At 46.9% G+C, this 18,341-nt stretch overlaps 1 protein-coding gene across 8 annotated transcripts in view; it reads right to left on the reverse strand.

Moving 5' to 3' along the window:
* The window catches only part of LOC130190790 (RNA binding protein fox-1 homolog 2-like), a 43,260-nt gene that overhangs the window by 9,786 nt on the left and 15,133 nt on the right, over positions 1-18,341 (reverse strand). For all 8 annotated transcript variants that reach the window (XR_008831036.1, XM_056410406.1, XM_056410405.1 and 5 more), the window contains 4 exons: positions 7,643-7,840; positions 3,936-4,106; positions 3,405-3,458; positions 3,193-3,285 (listed from right to left, as the gene is read on the reverse strand). Coding sequence is in view for 7 of the 8 variants with exons in the window: in XM_056410406.1 (XP_056266381.1) it covers positions 3,193-3,285; positions 3,405-3,458; positions 3,936-4,106; positions 7,643-7,840 (516 nt within the window). In the remaining variant the exon portion in view is untranslated. The remainder of the gene's footprint in view (positions 1-3,192; positions 3,286-3,404; positions 3,459-3,935; positions 4,107-7,642; positions 7,841-18,341) is intronic.

Genomic DNA, 18,341 nt, shown 5'->3' on the forward strand with positions numbered 1-18,341 from the left:
AAAGGAAAGGAGTGAACGACAGAGAAGAGACAGAAATGTAGAGGGATGCAGGAGGATGAGCCAGTCCACATGAAAAGACACAGAAAAACATACACTAAAGAGAGAGAGAGAGAAAGATAGAGAGAGAGAACAATCCATTCAAATGTGCAATTCTTCCAATGAACAAACAGAAGACAAGATGCGATACACATACAAAATATACATCTGACCGTTTGCCTACATTGGCTCTAACTGTGCAGGAGCAACAATGGCGGAATGATGAAAAGAGAAAGAGAGAGAGAGGGAGACGTCTAGATAAAGACTGAGAGGATGGGGGATGCAAAAATCATTCCTCAAAACAAAAAACAAAACAAAAAAATAAAATAAAAATAAAATCAAACCATGGTTGTGAAACACTGCCAGGCATTCCAGATCAGTGTCGCACTCCAGAGACCTCAAAGCACACAAACCACCAACACACACACCATCCAGAACCAAACACACCTGACACCTCGTCGCGGGAATCAGAACAAAGAAAAAGCTGCCGTTGCTTAATCAGTGGCATGAATTCTTACGTTTGCTCTACTGTGCTTTACCAATTCATCCATGGCAGCCTTTTCATTAAAAAAGCTCAAATGCTAAAAGTGTTTATGTGTGTATAGAAGAGTAGCTTCACTTCGAAGTAGAATAATCTTGCATCGACTATTCATCCACATTTCTATCTTAAATTTGAACGTAAAGTCCTAACAGCCGGTACCTCTACAACTGTCTGCAGTCCACAAAGTGGTACAGAGAGTGATCGTCAAGTACTGCAGTACACCGGGATACACAGACAACTAGTATACTCTCTCCGCTAACACAGCACTCATGCTTCAGCTCATGCTATCCCGCAAAAAGAAATTCAGCCGTTGGCCAACATGACACAGAGAGCTGAGATATGTACTATATGGCGTCATACAGATGACGAGAAAGAAGAGAGTAAACCATGCAGGGTATAGCTCTGGAATTAAATGCTGAATGCAGTTAGAGAAGGTGATTGGAATGAATGCATAAGAAGTGGTCGTCAAAGTTGTTGCACTTGCAGATAGATGCAGTACATTCAGTTATACAGGTGGCCGTTATACCGCCATGCGATCAATGGCTAATCTCATAATCGTTTCATTCACCACCTCCCCAATCAATCACAGGATTAGCCAATCGGGTTCTGTCAAACAAGCAATCAATCAAGCGGGCTCCCTCCAGTAAAGGAGTCTCATTTGGGTGTCGAGTGCATTTTATTTCACTATTTTGACGGATGGGGTGGGGTGGGGTGGGGAGGGGGGGGTCATTCAAAGATGATGCCATGTGTACACAACTTACCGTTGCCAGGGAAACGGCGTGAGGACACGCGATCAGTTACCGTGGAGACTGACAACAACAACATACAAAAATCATCAGGGAAATAGAGAAAAATATATGTAAGAAAGAAATGATGAACCAAATAAGTAAACAAAAATCAAAAATAAACATAACCAAAAAACGAGGTAATGAAAAGCAACCCCCAACCATGTGGCAGCGAGGAAGTGATGTTTCAACAGTCAGCTGTACGTATCGGCCATTTGACAACACTCTCGCCTCTACTGGTTAAAAAACAAACAAAAAATAGAAAGAAATCCCACTACAAACACAGATCATAGAAGTTGATAAAGGGCCCCAAAAAAATGTAAACAGAGAATATCACAAATAAATAAAAAAATCAGCCTTGGATGGGGGAGAGGGACTACTCGTTATTATTGTCCAGATTATATATTTAAATAACTGACAAAATAAAAACACCCGAAATCAAACTTAACCTCCAATGTTTATGCTCGTCGACTTCATCACAGTACAGGGAAACGGACAGAGATGTGGGGGGGAGGGGGGGAGACAGCCGAAATGCAGGTGCATATGGAGACACACGAGAGACAGACAGACAGACTGGCCTGGTGAAAAAAGAGTGAGAAGAAATGGAGAACCAATAAATAATAAGGAAGAAAGGAAGGAAGGAGAGGGAACGGCAGCTATCCATTTCATACTCTTCATCACGTGTTCATTCTCTCTCCGCCCTCCATGTTTTTTAGTCCTGCACACCTACACACAGAGACAGAGAGGAGTGCAAGACATTCGAGACCATGCATGCAGAGGAGCTTTAGTAGAGAGTAAAAAGAAAGCGTTTTAAAACAAATAAAAAATCAAGAGCCAGAGCAAATGGCAAAAGCATGGTGTATCCGATTCTCCAAAGTCCATTTGCAATTGAAAACCGAGCTCATGCTAACGCATAAATGAAATTAAAAAAGACGTCACAACAAAATGCACTTCCATGAGAGCTGTTTTTCCCCAAGAGTGGTGGATGCAACTGTGTGTGTGGAAACAACTTTTTTTTCTTTTTCTCGCACACGCCTACATTTACACATTTTTATGAACAAATGGCACCGCACTTCTCACGGCAGACTCATTTCAAGACTCAAACTGGCCCCTGAAAATGCGCCCCATCATGCATCAGTCTGTTAACGCATCACACCTGCTACCCAGAGTCACCCGTGTAATATCTCCTTGACGATCTGACCTCATGACCCATCCATGCAACATACAGTAGCCTCCCACAGACACCGGCAAGCACTTGTAAATATAAGAGGCATAAACTGCCCTTCCAGTCATTAACACAACCATAAACCAAAGATGGCCACTCATCATGATCATGGAAGACGTGATGATGGTCATGGGAAAAGGTGCAGGAAAACCCAACAATAAATGAAATAAATAGAAGAGAAAAGATCCTACATGCTGTGACCGAATCGGATATCGACCGCGTCGTGTGGCGACGTCTCGCCGGCCATGCCTGTTTGCGTAGCCACTCCACACAGCATGCTTTGCAAACCACACAGCTTTAAGATCAAGGTGCAATGGACAGCCCACAACATCCACAAAAACAACAACAGCATAAACATAGACAGGAAGTGCCGTCAGAGGAGACGTCTGTGTGCGTGGCACCGCTGCACCATGCTGTCGCCAGAGGGGTTAGAGTCGAACACATACATCCACCCGGAAAACCCTTCGCTGGGGGAAGAGACGACCGGAACAAACGCATTCTCATTGTCGGACATGGAAGGGGAAACGGAGGAGAAAATGGTCGCCGTTTCTCTAAAAAATAAAAAGGGGGTGAGGGGGTGTCTGGGGGCAAGGGTTGCGAGTTACCTCGATTTTACGCCCTTCCACCAGCGTGCCGTGAAGCTTCTCTCGGGCCCGCTCCGCATCCACGCTCGTCTCGAATGTTACAAAACCAAAGCCCTGAGAGGAGACGGGGGACAATGGAGGGGGAAAAAGGGGAGTCGGTGGATCGCAAAAGAAGGTTGAAAATAGGCGGTGAGCTTTTGCTGAGCTCGTTTTTGGATCACAATTATTCATACCTTGGATCCCCTTTCGTTGAAAATTATCTCCACGTCGAGGATTTTGCCATATTGCTGAAAAAGAAAGAAAGAAAACGAAGCAGCGTGTAAGTCTTGTGCTGCATCTCGCCACAGGGTGTCAGCACTGTTCAACCACGAAGAGCTGGCAGCAAGCCAGCTCATCATGGGCTTTTTCTTCCTTCCACCATGTCTTCTTTGCCTCTGCTCTTTTCTCTGCACCACATTTTAGACGCATTCCTCTTTCAAGCAAAAGAAAAAAGATGATTTTTTTTACACCTGGCTCTAACATCATCGAGTCATCTTTCTACAAGATGACCAAGCGCCAGGTCAAGGTTTTGTTTTTCAGTCAAATCTTACAAACAAACCGATTCCTTTTAGCGGGAACGGATATGACACACACACACATTACATAATATATAAATAAATACACATGACATGATTATAATACAAAGCTACTTTACTGGGTTACTGTTACGCAATGATGCTTATTGGGAAAAAGTGGGTGAGGGGAGAGTAGTGCGGTCTGCATACCCCAAACATCTGCCGCAGGTCGGGGTCTCTGAAGCGGAAGGGGATGTTGGACACGTGGAGGCGTTTGGGGGTCCCCTTGGCGTCCGAGTCATCCCCAATGCTCCCTCCACCACCGACTCCTCCTGAGGCGACCACTAATGCACCGTCAATCTGGGAGGACCCGTCCGACTGCTGGGAGGAACAGACACGGGGGGGGAAACAATTATTTCCATGTTTTCTGGATCCATCGATCAAAACATTTTATCTTGGAGCACTCTTAGCCAGAATCCAAAGTAATGGCTTACAGATTGCTTGTTTTCCCCCCCTGTCCAATTACCAAACATAATACATATTAAATGTGATATAAAAACAGAGAAAAAATGTCGTTTTAAGAAGCTGAAACAAGAGTGTATGTAAAGCTTTTTGCCAGTGAACGTGTGTGCGTTTCTATTATTAGCCTTCCCTTAATTATATAGGTGGGGTGGATGATGCCTGTCACCATAATACAATACAGTTCAACAGACCATACAGTTATATGGACACTTCGAGCGAGTAGTTTCCATAAAAGCTGAACATTACAGCCTTCACGGACTACTGGATTAGACGTTATTAGCTTGAGCTACGTACTTAAAAAAATAAACTGGTGACTGTAAAGTGTAAATACAGCAAGTAAAGATAATTGAGAATGAAAGTAGTAGATGTAGAAATACTACAGCAGTAGAAGTGTTACTACTACTTCTTCTCCTAGTAATTCACACTCTCCCTTCCATTCATTCTCATTCACTATTCTGTCTTTGTTAAACACGTCAGCATCCCTAATGCTAAGCTAGCTAGCAGTTCAAACGGCACTTAACTAGTGTTGGGATCAAATGTTTTGAAGCTAAAACGGAGTGTTACACTTCTGTTTACGAATGAAAGTGTAGGAACAGCTACACGTTACACAAACGATCTCAATCAGTCCCACGCAGAGAGATTTGTAAATGATTTTTTTTACTTGAGAAAATCGACAATGGTATGTAATCTGTAATTGGTAGGGTTTGTACCATAAGATACCGTGAATCGCCACCTTAACGTGGTGCAGAAGTTTGAGAGGTTCAGTGATCCCAGGACCTATGTTGTCCAGAGCATTAGCCCCTTGTAGGGTCTCCCAAGGCAAACAGGTCTCAGGTGAGAGTCCAGACTAAGAGCGGTTCAAAAAATCTGATGAATAGCAGCCCACGGACTATAGCTACCTCGCCCGAACCCTCCCGGAGCCAGACCCAGTAGGGAAGCTCGCCGGCATGCGTCTGGTGGCCGGGCCTTTGCCTCTGAGGCCCGTTCAGGCTCAATCTGAAGAAATAACATGGAGCAGCCACCCTGTGGACCTACCACCCTGTGGACAAGCATCGGGGTCGGGTGCTATGTAGATTGGGCGGCAGGCCGGGCAGGAGGCCTGGGCGAGCCGATCGCCGGCAGCATAGACGAGCTCTAGGGACGTGGAGCGTCACCTCGCTAGCGGGGAAGGAGCCAGGGCGGGAGGTGGAGCAGTACCAGCTAGATATAGTTGGGCTCACCTCCACGCACAGCACTGGCTCTGGAACCAAGCTCCTGGAGAAAGTTTGGACTCTGTTATTTTCTGGAGTTGCCCAGGGTGAGAGGCAAGGGCGGGAGTGGGGATACTCATAAGCCCCCGGCTGAGCGCTGCTGTGTTGGAGTTTTCCCTAGAGAAGGAGAGGGTCGCCCCCCTGCGCCTACGGGTTGCGAGGAATAAGGCTCTGACTGTGGTTTGTGCTTATGCACCAAACCGCAGTTCGGAGTATCCGGCCTTCTTGGAGTCGGTAGGAGGGGTCATGGAAAGAGTTCTCCTGGTAAACTTTAACGCTCACATGGGCAATGACAGAGAAACCTTGTGGGGGGTGATTGGGAGGAACGGCTTGCCCGATCTGAACCCGAGTGGTGTTCTGTTATTGAACTTCTGTGCTAGCCACGGCTCGTCTATAACAAACACCATGTTCGAACATAAAGTGGCTCATAAGTGTACCTAGTACCAGAACACCTTAGGCCGGAGATCAATGATCGCCTCAAGGAGGTTCTGGCAAACCATCCGACGGCTCAGGAAGGGAAAGCAGGTCCTACCCCAGGCTGTTCTCAGCAGGGGGAGAACTGCTGACCCAGACGGGGGATATCGCCGGACAGTGGAAAGAGCACTTTGAGGGGCGGGGGGTTGCACCAATATCCCTGACAGAGGTTGTCAAAAAGCTCCTTGGTGGTAAGGCACCGGGGTTGGATGAGATCCGCCCTGAGATGCTGAAGGCACTGGAAATTGTTGGGCTGTCTTGGCTGACACGCCTTTTCAATGTTGCATGGGGGTCAGGAACAGTACCCACACACCGGGGTGGTGGTTCCAATTTTCAAAAAGGGGGACCGGAGAGTGTGCTCAAACTATCGTGGTATCACACTACTTAGCCTCCCAGGGAAAGTTTATGTCAGGGTGCTGGAAAGGAGGCTCCGACTGTCGAACCTCGGATTCAAGAACAGCAGTGCGGATTCCGTCCCGGTCGTGGAACTGTAGACCAGGTCGTTACCCTCGCACGAATACTCAAGGGGTCCTAACTTGCTCAACCAGTCTACATGTGCTTTGTGGACTTGGAGAAGGCTTTCGTTCGGGTCCCTCTGGGATTATTGTGGGGGGTGCTGCGGGAATATGGGGTTCCGGACTCGTTGCTACGGCCTATCCGGTCTCTGTACGCCTGCAGTAAGACCTCGGCATTAAGTCAGACATGTTCCTAGTGGATGTTGGCCTCTGCCAGGGCTGCCCTTTATCACCGGTCCCGTTTGTGATTTTAATAGACAGGATATTTAGGGGCAGCAGGTCAGGTTTGGAGATCTCAGGATCGCCTCTCTGTTGTATGCAGATAATGTGGTCCATCCTCGGACCGTGACCTCCGGCATTCACTGGGGCGTTTTGCAGCCGAGTGTGAAGCGGTGGGGATGAGAGTCAGCACCTCCAAATCTGAGGCCATGGTGCTCTGCCGGAAACCGGTGGCTTGCTCCCTCCAGGTGGGGACAGAGTGCCTACCCCAAGCGAAGGAGTTCAAGTATCTCGGGGTCTTGTTCACGAGTGAGGGTAAAATGAAGCGGGAGATCGACAGGCGGATTAGTGCGGCTGCAGCAATAAAACAGGCACCGTCTTTGCCAAGACGGTCCGTTCCGTCTTGGTGAAGAGGGAGCTGAGCCGGAAGGCAAAGCTCTCAATTTACTGGTCGGTCTACGTTCCAACCCTCACCTTTGGTCACGAACTTTGGGTCGTGACCGAAAGAACGAAGTCGCGGATACAAGCGGCCAAAACAAATTTCTTCCGTAGGGTGGCCGGGCTCAGCCTTAGAGATAGGGTACGGAGCTCAGACATCAGGAGGGAGCTTGGAGTTGAGCCGCTACTCCTTCGCGTCGAAAGGAGTCAGCTGAGGTGGTTCGGGCATCTGATTCGGATGCCTCCTGGGCGTCTCCCGTGAGAGATTTTCCAGGCACGTCTAACTGGGAGGAGACCCCGGGTCGACCCAGGACACACTGGAGGGATTATATCTCTCGGCTGGCCTGTGAACGCCTCAGGATCCCCCAGAATGAGCTGGAAAATGTTGCGGGTGAGAGGGAAGTCTGGGTCAGCCTGCTGGGTCTGCTGCCACTGCAACCCGACCCCAGATTAAGCGGAGGAGAATGGTATCATGAGAATAAAGTGTCCAGGCGCTCACCTGAACACTGAGGCTGTTGGCGACGCTATTCACCACTCCGCCGGCTTCCACGGGGCCCTGGACGGCCCCCGCCGCATACAGGCTGCCCCCGTAGTCCAGGGCTAGGCCGTTCTGAGGGGGCGGCGGCGGAGGCGGTGGGAATGCGGAGAAAGGTGGAGGCACGAGTCCCTCCTGACCGCCAGTACTATCCTGAGAGCCCTGTTTAGAAGAGAAAGAGAGAAAGAGGGAGGTGAGGAAGGAGTGAAAGCTGTTGGCTAACTTCCAGTACCTTTTACAGAGAGCATCACCCGAACACTTCTCCAAGAGCTTCGGTCGGAAAAGTCATACAGGCGTGGATATTACATCACCCCGCAAACATAGATGTGTGTGTGTGTGAGTCAATGTGCGCTAGTACCCACGCTCCCCCTCCCCCCATTAAATATTCACTGCAGCCACATCTATTATTGAGGGTCAGATGCCTCCAAATTCTGCATTGTACAATAGTGAGTGTCTAACGCCTGCACACACACTCACAAACGCCTCCACGCACAAAAACCACCTTTGACACGCGGACACCCACACACCTCAACGCTCACACAAAGACCAACTGTTAGTAAGGAAGCATGCATTTTGTGAACATTATTATACCCCCAGAAGAAATAAATACACAAAAGCAGCACCGAGTGCGCAGGAGAACAATGCAGGTTCTCACAAACGCGACACAAGGCAAATAACACAAAACACATTCCTTGGTGTTGGCAGTGGGGCATGGATACCCTAAATGGTAAGAGTTAGAGCGCGGAGGGGACGGACGATAAAAGGTGATCAGTGATGTTGGAAGCATGGCTCTGCTTCTCATCCATCGCTGCAGAAGATAAACCAAACAATCGCTGTCTTTCAGATCTTTTTATAACTCGCCGAATAACGCCACTGGATGCTCAATCAAATCAAGACTGCAACAGCACAAATGTATTTATAGCTACGGCTCAGCCACACCGCTCGGGTAAACGCCCACCTCCCCCAAACAACGCTAACTAACCGTCGGTGGCAAACGTGCAAATATGTGTCCGGTGTAATGCTGGTTGTGTTCACCATCTGACTGCAGCTTTTAAATAGTATTTAACACACACACTCAGGTGATTGCCAAATGCACCCGTTCCCCCCCCCCCCCCCCCGTTTTGTTCAAGTTCACCCTTTGTATGATATTCCAAGCGATTCGAGCATGGTAAAAAAAAAAGTATGTATTAATGATAATAATAATATAAATAAAAGATTAATCAATGTGGACTTTGACGGGAACAGAATGACGAAGCCCTCGACTGGTTTCCATCGTTGGCCCTGGAGTTTGAACGGTAACTCAACAATGGATTGAGAAAATATTTTCAGAACACAGACTAGGTAAATAGACACTAATAGATTACAATATAAAATATAAACTAATATCTATAGATATACATGGCTAAACAATGGCTGCTGTATCTGGCAGCCTCTTGTTCTTTCTCTGTATTCTTAATCTCTCTCTTATTGTTCGGCTTCCTGGTCGCCTCCTACTTCATCATTATTTTTTTCATTAGCAGAAGTAGTAAGTGCAGCAGCAGAGACAGGCAGTCATAATAATAATAACAACCAATTAGTAAAAGTACAATTCTGTGTTTTTGTCTTCTGGGTATCAGAATAAATGGGTCTCACCATTAAAGAGACTCCATGCTTGCTAGACATCTGCTTGGCTACATTGACTTATCTCTGTGCGTGAGAGACAGGCTGCAGCGATGCCCATCTGAGTACACAATAGATGTCTGCTAAAAGTGTGTGGGAGGGTATATGTGTGTGTGTGTGTGTGTGCCATCTGTCTCCCAGCTTTTGACCTTTCTCTGCGTCACACCTGTGACATGGTAGCCGACCCCCTCGCCTCAGTGACAAACCGGGGGGATGCACACGGTAGACACAAATCACATCAATATTTTGACACGAGCGCGGCCGAGGGCCGAGCTGCACCGACTCTGCAGGAAGAGGTGGGGGGAGTCGTCGTCTCAGTCGGTTTGAGAATAAGTCGACCGTTACAGCAGTGTTCACGTCTTGCTGCGAACGGGCATCTGGTTATCTGAATCTCTCGGTCTTCAGGTGAAAATTCCTTGAGCTTTTTACTTCTGACGCCTTCATTCACGCTTAAAAGAAAACTTGAAATCATAAACGCTGCGTTTATTTGTGACGATCTTCTCGCTGAACAAAACATGTGTGCACCATAAAAAGGTTTGTTTGCAACAGAGCTTATTTTCTTTCCATCCATCCATTATCCAAAACGCTTATCCTTTTTTTTAGGGGCGTGGGGCGCTGGAGCCGATCCCAGCTGACATTGGGCGAAGGCAGGGTTCACCCTGGACAGGTCGCCAGTCCATCTCAGGGCACATGTAGAGACAGACAACCATTCATGCTCACATTCATACCAAGAGGCTTATTTTCTTTAATTCAATTCAATTCAGTTTATTTGTATAGTCCAATTTCACAAATTACAAATTTGTCTCGGAGTGCTTTACAATCTGTACACATAGACATCCCTGCCCCAAAACCTCACATCGGACCAGGAAAAACTCCCAAATAACCCTTCAGGGGGAAAAAAAGGAAGAAACCTGCAGGAGAGCAACAGAGGAGGATCCCTCTCCAGGATGGACAGATGCAATAGATGTAATGTGTACAGAAGGACAGATTTAGAGTTAAAATACATTCAATGAATATGACAGAGTGTATGAATAGTTCATAGTAGGCATATTCCACGATGGAGACCTCCACGATCCATCAGGCAGATGGCGGTGGGGAGGAGGAGGGCGGAGTCTCAACAGTGGGCAGAGTCTCAACAGGACAGTGGCGCAGTCAGGAGCAGGAATTCCACGACCCAGACGATCCATCAGGCAGATAGATCTATGCCGTCTCATAGGGTCCGATGACCCCATGAGACGTGAAGTCAAAAGGACTCGGGAGAAAGCAGAGTTAGTAACGTGTGATTGAGAGATGAAAATTCATCCTTAAGGAGAGAAAAAGAGGAGATAGGTACTCAGTGCATCCTAAACGTCCCCGCAGCTATAAGCCTATAGCAGCATATCAAGGGGCTGGACCAGGGCAAACCTGATTCAGCCCTAACTATAAGCTCTGTCAAAGAGGAAGGTCTTAAGTCTACTCTAAACGAGGTGACTGTGTCTGCCTCCCGGACTGAAATTGGAAGCTGGTTCCATAAAAGAGGAGCTTGATAACTAAAGGCTCTGGCTCCCATTCTACTTTTTAAGACTCTAGGAACTACAAGTAGTCCCGCATTTAGTGAGCGTAGCTCTCTAGTGGGCAATATGGTACTACAAGCTCCTTAAGATATGATGGAGCATCACCAATCAAGGCTTTGTAGGTTAAGAGAAGAATTTTAAAAGTGATTCTTGATTTTACTGGAAGCCAGTGCAGAGCAGCTAGTGCAGGAGTGATGTGATCTCTTTTCTTAGTTTTAGTGAGAACACGAGCTGCAGCATTCTGGATCAACTGAGGGACCTAAGAGATTTATTAGAGCAGCCTGATAATAAGGAGTTGCAGTAATCCAGTCTCGAAGTAACGAACGCGTGAACCAATTTTTCTGCATCTCTTTGAGACAAGATGTGCCTGATTTTTGAAATATTACGTAGATGAAAGAATGCAGTCCTTGAGATTTGCTTTACGTGGGAGTTAAAGGACAAGTCCCGATCAAAGATAACGCCAAGATTCTTTACAGTGGTGTTGGATGCCAGGGCAATGCCGTCTACAGAATCCACATCACCAGATAATTGATCTCTGAGGTGCTCAGGGCCGATTAAAATTACTTCGGTTTTGTCTGAGTTTAACATCAAGAAGTTGCAGGTCATCCATGTTTTTATGTCTTTAAGACATGCTTGAATTTTACAGAGTTGGTTGCTCTCTTCTGGTTTTATCGATAAATATAGTTGAGTGTCATCTGCATAACAATGAAAGTTTATGGAGTGTTTCCTGATAATATTGCCCAAAGGAAGCATGTATAAGGTAAATAAAATTGGTCCAAGCACAGAACCTTGTGGAACTCCGTGATTAACGTTGGTGGTTATCGGCGTCATCGCTACAAATACAAACTGAGATCGATCTGATAAATAGGATTTAAACCAAATTAGTGCCGTGCCTGAAATGCCAATCGACTGCTCCAGTCTCTGTAACAGGATGTCATGGTCAATGGTGTCGAATGCAGCACTAAGGTCTAACAAGACCAGGACAGAGAGGAGTCCTTTATCTGCTGCCATTAAGAGGTCATTTGTAATTTTCACCAGTGCCGTCTCGGTGCTGTGGTGTTTTCTAAATCCTGATTGAAATTTCTCAAATAAACTATTATGATGTAGAAAGTCGCACAACTGATTTGCGACCACTTTCTCAAGGATCTTGGATAGGAAGGGGAGGTTAGAGATCGGTCTGTAGTTAGCCAATACCTCTGGATCCAGAGTGGGCTTCTTCAGGAGAGGTTTAATAACAGCCACCTTGAAGGAGTGTGGTACGTGGCCTGTTAGCAGAGACACATTGATAATATCTAATAGAGAGCCGCCAATTAAAGGCAAAACGACTTTAAGCAGCCTCGTCGGGATGGGGTCCAAGAGACAGGTAGACGTGTTCAAGTAGAAACCGTTGAAGATAATTGGTCACGGTTGATGGGAGAAAAGCCCTCCAAATATACACCAGGGCATACAGCGGTTTCCAAGGCCATTCCACTTGAGGACAGATTGGCACTGGTTATGGGCAAGAGAATATTAATCTTGTCCCTAATAGTTAAAATCTTTTCATTAAAGAAGTTCATAAAGTCATTACCACTGAGGTTTATAGGAATGCTCGGCCCACAGAACTGTGACTCTCTGTCAGCCTGGCTACAGTGCTGAAGAGAAACCTGGGGTTGTTTTATTTTTCTATTACTGATGAGTAATAGGCTGCTCTGGCATTACGGAGGGCCTTCTTATATGTTTTAAGACTATCTCGCCAAACTAAGCGGGATTCTTCGAGATTAGTTGAACGCCATATGCTCAAGCTTTAAATGACGCTTGCTTCAGTTTGGGTCTGAGGGTTATACCAGGGAGCAAACCTCCTCTTCCTCACTGTCTTCTTCTTCAGAGGGGCTATCGAGTCCAGTGTCATTCTCAAAGAGCCTGTGGCACTGTCAACAAGATGATCAATCTGGGACGGACTAAAGTTAGACCAGGAGTCCTCTGTTATATTGAGACGTGGTATCGAATCAAATACAGAAGGAATCGCTTTTGTAAATTTAGTTACAGCAATATAAGTTAGACATCTGGTGTAGAAACTTTTGACTAACGGAGTACACCCGTAGTATAAATTCAAAAGTTATGAGGTTGTGGTCTGACAGAAGAGGATTCTGTGGGAAGACGTTCAAATGCTCAATGTCAACGCCATAAGTAAGAACAAGATCAAGCGTGTGGCCAAAGCTGTGAGTGGGTTGCTGTACTCTCTGACAGAAGCCAATCGAGTCCAACAAGGAGATGAATGCAGCACTAAGACAATCATTATCAACATCCACATGGATATTAAAATCTCCAACAATAATAACTTTATCGGTTTTAAGAACCAAACTTGATATAAATTCTGAGAATTCAGATATAAACTCTGAATATGGACCTGGTGGCGGTACAGAATCACAAATCGAATTGGCTGTAGTGTTTTCCAGGTTGGATGTGAAAGACTAAGAACAAGGCTTTCAAATGAGGTGTAGTGTAATTTTGGTTGAGGATTAATTAATAGGCTCGATTCAAAGATGGCTGCTACTCCACCTCCTCGACCGGTGCCTCGAGGAATGTGAGTATTAATATGACTTGGAGGAGTCGATTCATTCAGGCAGACATATTCTTCATGGCTCAGCCAGGTTTCAGTTAGGCAACATAAATCAATGTGATTATCTGATATTAAATCATTTAGTAACACAGCTTTAGATGACAGAGATCGAATATTTAGGAGACCACATTTAATAGACCTATTTTGTTGCACTGCTGAAATAATGGTGTTAACTTGTATAAGGTTATTGTGTACGACTCCTCTTCTGCTTACTTTTGATTTATTTAATTGAAGTGGCCGTGGGACAGACACAGTCTCTACTCTAGAGTCATAGGTGGGTAACTGCTCGAATGGAAGAGCAGAGAAGGGTGTTAAACTACAACTCTGCTCCCGGTTCCTGATCTGAACCCTGGGTTGTCATGGATTAAGTCCGTGATCAACTTGGTCATATTCGCAGAAATGAGACGCGCTCCGTCCAACGTGGGATGAATGCCGCTCTCCTCATCAGATCAGGTTTTCCCAGAAAGTCTTCCAGTTGTCTACGAGCCCACATTATTCGCTGGGCACCACCTCGACAGCCAGCGGTTGAAAGACGACATTCGCCATACAATTCGCCTGTCTGCAAATTTGGGAGAGGGCCAGAGAAAATTACGGTGTCCGACAACGCCTTGGCATAAGCACACACCGATTCCACATTAATTTTAGTGACTTCCGACCGCGGGCTCGGCGCCATTACCACCGCGTGTATTACAATCTGACTGTATCTCCGCTTGTCCTTAGCCAGCAGCTTCAAACAAGACTCCACGTCGCCCGCTCTGGCCCCGGAGGCACACGACTCTGGTCCGGCTTCGCTATTTTCACGTTCCTGACTATAGAGCTCCCGATAACCAGGTGTGTTCTCAGCGGTGTGTCGCTGAGCAGGAAAACTGGTTCGAAATGTGAAGTGGTTGGTGCACAGCGGGCTTCTGTGTAGACTTACTACTCCTGCGAACAGTTACCAAACCATCCGGCTGCACGGTTACCGGGGAACAGCTATCAGCTGACTGTAGCTCCGCGCCGACTACGGGAGAGGGCGGGCTAACTAGCATAGCTGTCTGAGCTTCGATAGCGCGGAGCCGTGCATCTAACCCACTTAGACCTGCTTCCAACCTAGCAAATAAACTACACTTGTTGCATGTATCGTTATCATTAAGGGAGGCAGGGGGATAACTATACATGAGACACACTGAGCAAGAGGGAGCGGGAGGGAGAGAAGAAGAAGTCATGCTCGCTGTTGAGCTGGCAACCAGAGCTTACCGGAAGAGTGAGATGATGCGTTCAGGAGCAGCAAGCATTCAAAATTAGGATTTTCTTCATGTCCCGCCTCAAGTTCTGTGTGGCGGCACGACAGTCTCCCCTTGGTATCAAGAAAACATTTGCTCATTCTTAGCAGAGACTGTCACTGTGCCCTGTGATCGTTTTACAGTAAATATACATCTCAACCCACTGTTGTGCAAATACAATGTTCATTGAACAGCCTTCTATGAAAACGCCTTGTAAATCCATATCTATCCAATAAGTCACTCCATCCTTGTTCATGCGTTTTTAGTTACAATTCTCTGCTCCATTAATGAACAAAAGCTTCACTTTTTTTTTTAATTGATTCATATGCAGTAACACTGTTGCATCACTGATGGAAATAATGTGAACACAAGCTGAAATCCTCTGATGAGACATCCTGAATTCATTACATTTGAGAGACAGAAAAAAAAACAAGATGAGAGCAGAAATGAGGAACATTAGTCGGTGTAGATCGGGTTTTTAACTGCGGGTGAAAAAACACTTTGTGCTAAATGACGATATTGCCTTGCGTCAGCCCCGTCTCTGGATCGACTGCATTCGAGTGGCGGTAAAAGGCGGGAGCATTTATACCTGGCGAACAGAACTGAGGGAACCTGTACCCGAGATTAAGTTGATCAGCCAGGGTTGGGTCAAGCGGTGAAATGGGAAAAGAAAGAAAGAAAAAAGTGACGCAATACATTGAGACTAAATATAGTCTTACCTCAATGCGGAAAATTATCATCGTGGAAATTAAAAAGATTTAGCCACACTAGCAGCACTTTAGTGCAGATGGAATTATCAGAACTATTCAATGAATGATGAGGACATTTGGTACATGCTCATTCCCCATCCCGCAGCTGATTTCATGATGTCCAATGCTTTTGGTTCAAGACCTAAAAAAACGTCATTTTCACTCACAGCATCATGGCATACGCAGTACACATTAGCATTTTAGCATTGTCGCTGTGAGCAAATGAGCATGTTGACATTACCATCGAGCTCAGAGTTGTGGTTTGGTTTGAACACGGAAAGACGTTCGTGGCGTTGCACTCTCGGTTGTCGTGTTTGGAACACCGCTCTCCTCATCAGTCTCACAGAAGCACCAGCTTGGTCCCGTTTTTCCAATCTGATGCGACAGTGTATTGTGTGTGCTACTTGCTGCAAAGGGAGTTTCTTCCACTACGGGAGTCTGGAACAATAGGCAAAAGACGGAGGAAACCCCAACCCCACCCCCCTCTGCAATAAGAGATTGGTGCAGAATATATTACCGACTACACAGAAAAAAAGAGAATGCGTAAAATCATTCTACCTTTAGGTGAAATTTATTGGGAAAACAACCCCCCTGCTCTCCATCAGAATGCTCAACACGGCTCCAGTGTCGGCATACTCGAGTCCCAACATTGTTGACTCACGACAAAACTCACTCATCTCATGATGAGTCAGTCTTGGACTTGACAAGCTGTGATGCAACTCAGTGTGTGTGAGTGACAGTGACTTGAAGAATAATACCACACGCCTAGGACGAGAGAGCGAGAGATTACAGAAACAGACTAGCAGGGGAATGGACAACCCCGGCTGTTGCTGCTCCTCTTTCTTTTTTGCCCGACCAAAATAGAAGCGGGAACACGAGCCAAAAACAACCTTGTATTTGTGTTTGACGACCGGCCTTTTCAGAGGAGATCCATTTTAGCCGCATCCCAACAGCCCCGCTCTCTACCTGAGACACCGTGTCAACGGCTCCGATATCTACAAGAATAGTGTGCGCGCCCACGTGCTGCTTGGGTTTTTGGGGTCTTTTTGCCCTCTCAAAACTGCCACGTTCTTGGGGCCTTTTTTCTTTGTGCCGACTACGAGTTGCCTTTGTGCTTTCGCATCAGGATAAAAGCTTCTGCTGAATAAAATGCACAGAGATGGCGCGATGAGAGGAAGGACGCAGAAGACAAAGGGAGCATTCCTGGTCTTATCGGAAGTAAAGTGCTGCCCTGTGGACAGACGAGCTGGAAGCTGAGCATTTGGGCCAGCACTTGGGTTTTTGTGCGAACGTTGCGTTTGTGTACATGCCGTGTGAAAGTCTGCGCGTGTGTGTGTGTCTGTGTGTGTGTGTGTGTGTGTGCTTCCGCTCCCCTGCCATCGGGGCATTAAGGCATCAAGGGTTGTGTAAGTATGTGCGTTGGCCAGGCAAAGCCACTGACTCAGAGCTGTAGCTGTAGCAGGCTTACTTTCGGGTCAGTTAGCATGAGCAAGTGCGTCTGAGGAGACATGTTATAAAAAGTGCTCGTCTGCAGCATTCTCACCCGGCTGGAGGAGAGGAACACGGCTAAGAGCTAACTGGGGCAACGCCGGTTCATTTTACACGAATAACGGCATTTCTGTATCTTACTTTCTCTGGGCCTTCCGGGACATTTGGTCTGCAGCCTAATTCGGCTGACGTCGCAGAGTGTGACTCATGCAGTTAGCGGCAGCTCACATTTTGGCTTAATAATTGCATTAAATGGGAAAGTTGTGCTCGGCTCAGATCTTGGCTTCTGACTCCGTGCTGATGCTCCCCGAGCTGCAAACAGCTGGGGAAGCGTTTACGGCGTGCCTGTGGCATACCGATGAGCCAGGAAACACCCTCTTGTTAAATTATCCCAACCCACGTCGACCCCTCCTTCCCCCTCCATGCTTCTCCTCCATCACTCTTTCTCCTCCCCCTCTTACTGCCGTTCTCCCTTTCCTCCTCTCTCTCTCTCTGCTGTGCGCTTTTACGCTTCATAAAATCCAGACGGGACCCTCGCATACGTCTCCCCCCCCCCCCCCCAACCATGCATATCAATCAAGCCCATGAAGCGTCTTAGCAACAAGATATCGCAGATGCTTAGGCTCCTCCTCCCACACTCTCCGTCTCCTTATAGGGTAACGTGTCTGCTTGTCAAACAAACCCCTCCCCATTATTTTCCTTCTTGGGTGTCACGTGCATTTCCCCTTCCTCAGAAACCATTTTTTGGGAGATCCCCCCCCCTCAACATACATGTGCGCAAGGGATGGCTGAACCACTGCCACCCACCGCCCCCCCCCCACCACCACACCGTCAACGATCCGCTCCACCGCAGCATTTTTCTGAAAGGTAAATATTGAAAATACAAAGATGACGACATTATCTGTCCGCATCTCAGGAAAGCCACACGCCAAACAAACACATGTGCAGGTGAGCACACACCGACCCATGTTTACTCAACATGGAACCGGCTTCTTTTTATACAATAGTTAAGGCCCCGAAACAAGTTTGTCTGGTTTGGACCTCGAGCTGCGACGCTCTGTGACAATAAAGCACTCGTCCGGCTGTCGAGCGTGGTTTGGAGAACGTACACAAAGCGAGCCGCGTGGTCACTGTCAATTGCAAGCCGTCCAGAGAGCCGGCGAGGGCAACCCCCTTTTCTTTTTCAATAGGACAGGTTCTTTTGAAATTCGGCGCAGATGCCTCACAGCGAGCGCTTTTCTTTTTGGAGCCATTAGAGATGCAAATGGCTGCGAAAGAAGACACGGCCGTTACAGCCGCTCCAAGGGTTTGGGTAATGTCATAAGCTTCTTTTTTTCCTCCTTTTTTTCTCTC

The sequence above is a fragment of the Pseudoliparis swirei genome, chromosome 24 (assembly GCF_029220125.1).
Source record: "Pseudoliparis swirei isolate HS2019 ecotype Mariana Trench chromosome 24, NWPU_hadal_v1, whole genome shotgun sequence".
Lineage (NCBI taxonomy): Eukaryota > Metazoa > Chordata > Actinopteri > Perciformes > Liparidae > Pseudoliparis > Pseudoliparis swirei.